Source organism: Mizuhopecten yessoensis, unplaced genomic scaffold (genome assembly GCF_002113885.1).
Source record: "Mizuhopecten yessoensis strain PY_sf001 unplaced genomic scaffold, ASM211388v2 scaffold4819, whole genome shotgun sequence".
NCBI classification, from domain to species: domain Eukaryota; kingdom Metazoa; phylum Mollusca; class Bivalvia; order Pectinida; family Pectinidae; genus Mizuhopecten; species Mizuhopecten yessoensis.
In genome coordinates this window covers 769,481-775,131 of record NW_018405737.1, presented here as the reverse complement: position 1 = coordinate 775,131, position 5,651 = coordinate 769,481, and the positions used below count along the sequence as shown (strand labels likewise).

The window sequence follows — 5,651 nt, the reverse complement described above, 5'->3', positions numbered from 1 at the left end:
ATGCTACTTCTAGACACCCTGCTTCCCCGCCCGAGCACCTACAATTGCCTGGCGAAACCTTGGACCTTGATATGGATGGCAACACATCTATCCCATTGCAGGACACCCTGAATAACCTTTGACAGCTTAGTGAGAGCGAGGACATGGCTGATGACACACTCACTGTTACAGCAGCGTCTACCGCGTTGAATTATGTTGTCACCGTGTTACATGGGACATGGTCCGAGAAGCTACTGCATCAGACAGCACATTCGTCAACCTCATTCACCACCTAGAGGCTGGATTTCCTGAAGATTGCAGAGAGCTATCTACTGAGTTGCGTCCCTATCATCGCTTTGCAGCCAGTCTGTGTGTGGTGGATGGTGTGGTACTTATGGGTCAACGCGTGGTTATCCCACTTGCACTTCGAACGCATGTACTTAATGCACTACATGCAGCCCACAAATGTGTCAGTGCTATGCGTGCACGTGCCATATCCTCAGTGTATTGTCCTGACATCACAGTTGACATTGCAAGAGTAAGGGACCAATGTTCACATTGCCACCAGATGGCTAAGTCCAACCCGATGCAGCCCCTATCAGACATAACACCAACAGCGTACCTATTTCAGATGATCTGCAGTGACTACTTCACTTACAATGGCAAGGACTATGTGGTGATCGTGGATAGATATTCCAACTGGCCTATAGTGCACAGATCAGATTCTTGGGCAGATGGTCTTGTCAAACGACTGCGAGAGACTTTTGTGACATTTGGCATTCCTGAAGAGTTGACATCAGATGGGGGCCCGCAGTTTACAGCAGGGAATACATAGGAATTCTTCTAGCCTGGGTGTTCTGCATAGGATTTCATCGGTCGCAAATCCACATGCTGATTGCAGGGCTGAGATGGCAGTGAAGACTGTAAAACGCATGCTCATGGACAACATAACCGCGTCTGGGTCTCTCGATGAGGACAAGTTTCAGAGGGCCCTACTGATGTACAGAAATTCCATTGACCCGTAGACAAAGGCATCGCCAGCGTTAGTTTTGTTTGGTCGACCCATCCGTGATGCCATTCCAATACCGATTGGTAGATACTCACCTCATGAAACATGGACAGAGCTAATGTCCCATCGAGAGAAAGCACGCGCCAGACGTCATGCCAGGGAACATGAACGGTGGAATAAACACACTCACCGGTTACCACCACTGCAGGTTGGAGATCACGTCTACATACACAACCTGGTTGGAAACCATCCTCTGAGATGGGAACGTACAGGGATTGTTGTGGAAGTGCGTCAGTTTCACCAGTGTGTCATCCGTGTGGATGGCACAGACAGAGTGACTCTCCGAAATCGCCAGCACCTTCGTAAGTTCTCTTCCTTTCATGGCACTACCTCTTGGGCTTCAGTATCACCGCCTACGTCAGATGAACGGCCGCCTCCGGAAGCGCCTTCCGGCGACAAAATCTCTGCTCCAGCCGTAGTGCCACAGCTGGACCAACCTACGATACCGTTGTCACCACAGGCCCTACAGGCTCCACTTGCCCGTCTTCAACCTCATAATAAGGCCGGAGTAAAGGAATTGGAACAACCACGAAGACTTCGTCATTGCACCATGGAGGAAGAGCCTGGACTTAGGGGGCCTGAAAAGAGACTTTTGTGTGTCTGGATTGTTTTTGGAGAGACTATCGTTGTGCTTGTTTTTGCGATCAGTCATTAAGGACAGATGACTTATTCAAGTTATCACCCAGAGACCTGGCTTATCAGTTTTCTATGTTCCATATAAAACTTGCCCTTGGGGGAGGAGATAACTAATCATTATATTATGTTTGTACGTGCAGGTAGCAGTCATCCTTTAGATTAAAGAATTCGAAAGAAAGGAAGATGTTAATTCTCATTTAGCCATGTCGTCCGGTACGAAAATCATACGAAGAGGAAGAAAGTTGGTCTGAATATGGACAAAAGACCTGGTTACGACCTGTGCTAGTTATTTATGGTTCATTCGATGTCAACGCAGTCTATTTCGTGTCGTATGGTGTTTAATGGACGCACCGATCGCTTGTGCTTGTGACGGAAATAACCACCATTTTTTGACAGCTAAAAAATAAAAATGGCGGCCTCCATTGGACAACACGATGACTTTCGATTTAACCTAAATCCATCTATGGATGTTTAAACATAATTTACTTCATAGGAGTACGTCACTGTATATAATATCTTATTTTTGTCAAAGTTTTAATTCTCAAACATGAATAGGTTATCAGTTCTAATTTTCCCATCAAATAGTGGCAAAATATTCACGAGTTGCTCATTTATACTCAATTAACACTATTTATTGAGTGCGTGGCAAACATTCAATCATGGCTATAGGGAGTTTGAATTAATAAGTTCTAATATTGAAAACGACAATTCAGCACAGCTTGTAATAAATGTAATATTTACACATGAAATAAAGGGACCTGAAGGTCAATTATTAGTGTTTACATGAACCTTAATATACCATGCGTAAGCGGGCTATGGAATGATGTCCAAAGTGTACATGATTGGGAGTAATTTTGTTCCATAAAAGAACAGTAAATTGACAATTAAATATGGTAATTTAATATATTTCCGTCGTTTTTGGTATAGTAAAGAAAATAAGTGTCATTGTATAAATCTATCCCTCTGCAAAACGTTCCGATTTTTTTCAAGGTAGACAACTCTCATAAGGATCAAAATTATTGTAAAATGTAAAATAAATTAATTATAAAAACTGTGTGTATTTGGTTCAATTTTTCAATCTGTTTGTATGAAACTATGTGTCCTGTTTGCTTTTAACTTGTATTTGGTAACTTTTATCCATACAATTTCAATAAAAAACGCTTTTTGTAACATGTTGCAGATATTTTATGATACATAAAATATTTGTAGGGTTGATAAGCAATGTTTCTTTTCATCATTCTATTTTTGTAATATTTTTGAACAATGCCACACGCTCAAAAAATGTGAAAGTGTTGAAGTTGACAAAAAATCAGTTTTCGGTATTTTTTTACCAAAAAAAAACACAGTTTATCGGAATGCTTAGATTTTCATAAATTCATCTCTACATAGTGACATAACCATTATGTGAAACTTTCATTGAATTCTGCTGGCTAATTGCGAATGGGTGGAGCCTCGTTAATGGTGTTATTGTTAAGAGAAAATATTGTAAATATAAGGATTAACCTTTTTTTTGTTTAGTTTATGAGATAATAAATCCAATGGAGCAGTCGGTATATTGTTCGTAAACGCTTCGCGCTCCATACGATTTATTATCTCATAAACTAAACAAAACAAAAGGTTAATTCTTAAATAAACATACAGGTTAGATAACAAAGGTAATGACATTTTTTCAATCCCAGTTGAACCTGTCATGGTGTCCTTTGTTATATCCAGCAAATATGGTCAGAAACGTGTGGTGAATTCACGAATTTATTATCATACTCAGGCATGGTCTCCGTACTCAAACAAACTTTCTTGCAACTTGTTAAAATCATGAGACACACAGTATTCGACTTCTTCCAAATCTTTGACAAAGTAAGTTTTATTTCGCCGGAACAAATTAATATTGGTGGTGAACTTATGACGTTTTAATGACAAAGCTGTGTGCATATGTTTGAATTGATTTCTAGTGTATTTTTTCATAAACATTCATTTTATAGTATCAAAATATATTTCATAGACAAATAAATGTACTTTTCACGTTTTGCAAGAAAATAATGTTGAAAAAGGAAACTGTAAGTTTTTTCTCGATGAGTTACGCGATGTTTGATCAATCAGCAAGGGTTCCTGAGGTCAAACTAATACATCATTGCTCAGTGTTCTTAAACATGATATATCTGTTACGGAACGAAAAGGTGATAATGCCGTGGGGAGTTCCTGTGGCACTCTACATGTCTCGTCCTGTTGTACCATCATAATGAATAATTCATAAATTTATGTTTTTTGTTTTGTTTTTGTCATTTATGTTCTTTTACGCGTTACACTTAAAAGTAGGCTCTGCACTCATTAAATAATGAGGGAAATCCCTGATTATCATCAAATTCAGTGAGATATCGATATAAATGACCTCAATTTGATATATCGTCGAAATCATTTTGAAAACATATAAACTACATTTAATAAATTATAACTTTATATTTATATTCTGGATGTTTGTTCTGTACATGAATCTACCAAGTGAAAACAACTGCCATTACAGTGGCGAACCCAGGGGTGTTGCCCTAGTTGCCCCGGTAACACCCTTTATCCGAGTCCAAAAATAATCTGGACCAAGGTTTGTGAAGATTTTCCCCTATTTCATATGAAATTTCCTTTTAATATCAACCTCTCTTCAACTATGATTTTCTATGGCTTCCCTTTGCCAGCAGTTTGAATATATATATATGCCCACACAAGGAGTCCACTACTTATACTCTAAACAATAGGAGATTAATCCTCCATTGTCTATATATTTGTAGGGTTTCCAGTCAGGTCAGTGGTCATAACCTTGACCAGAGATCTTCGGTACCGGAAAAAATGCGTCCAATGTCGCCACAAGTGGCGATCTTGGTTGGAGTTCCTGTGACGTGGAACAGAAAGTAGAGGTCTGTAGGCTCTGACTAAGGATTAATGGAACAGCTCACGATATACTAGTAAAATACATTAGTGGTCACAAGCAAAACTCACTGAACCCTATACTAGTAATATTATGCATTTTTGCCATAGATAAACATAACAAAGTTCCGTTGCGGTAATCTTAAGTTAAAAGTCGAAACCGGTCGGTATTCTCGTCCAGTTACACCTTTACAAGATCGACTTTAGACGCTGCTTCATATCATATGTATTGCAGGCGCCTATGCTTTAACTTTATATAATTATGTATGTAGTGCTAGTGATTTTGCTTATTTTAAGGTGTGATAATTACTTTTAGTGTCTCATAAGCCAGATTTGGCTGGATGTCGATAACTGATCGATTTAAATTTTGAAATAACTTTTACTTTTTGTAAAATCTGCTGTAGTTTTAATGTTTATCGATATGTGACACTTAAATAAAACAAACTGTATTGTATTGTAATAATATGTAAAGTTAGGACATTTAATCTGATATTCCCTATTATTATGATGAAGACTATAATAGATGAAGTGGAAACAATTTGATAAATATATAAAATTTTACACCGAAATCAATCCTATGTATACGTTCATATTCATATGGTAAGACACTTTATAGTACAGACTATAGTTTACCTGTAATTAAATCCTATTGTTCTCTAACTGACACCAAATATCACCTAGCATACATCCAACACCTTACCTGTATATAGGAACATACCAAATGTATGCTACGTGAGACGACACCGTTTCAAGTACACATGGTCACCAGGAGTGATTTATTAAACCAATTAAAAAATATAAATTTCAAAAATGTCAAACACAATGAAGCACCCTCCTTAGCATCACTTCATCAGGTGATTAATAACCAATGTTCAGCATAAAAGCCTGGCCTGTACATTCTTTTCATTAGGTGTTGCCATTGCACACATGTGTGCATACTATTTCACAATAAAAGACAAACAGTTAAATCACAATTCATATTTATGACAAAAGTTAATATTAAATTGCCAAAATGCTCGCCTAAACTACATGTACATGTATCTACAGAAAAGCC

At 38.1% G+C, this 5,651-nt stretch overlaps 1 protein-coding gene across 1 annotated transcript; it reads left to right on the top strand.

Moving 5' to 3' along the window:
- The first annotated feature begins 217 nt into the window (after positions 1-217).
- LOC110449789 lies at positions 218-814 on the top strand. Its single transcript, XM_021496878.1, has one exon. The coding sequence runs from the start codon at positions 218-220 to the stop codon at positions 812-814; it is 597 nt and encodes a 198-aa protein (XP_021352553.1).
- The last annotated feature ends 4,837 nt before the right edge of the window (positions 815-5,651 follow it).

What these genes read in the sequence shown, in the direction of transcription:
- LOC110449789 (XM_021496878.1), top strand. Translation starts at nt 218, where the DNA reads ATGGTCCGAGAAGCTACTGCATCAGACAGCACATTCGTCAACCTCATT.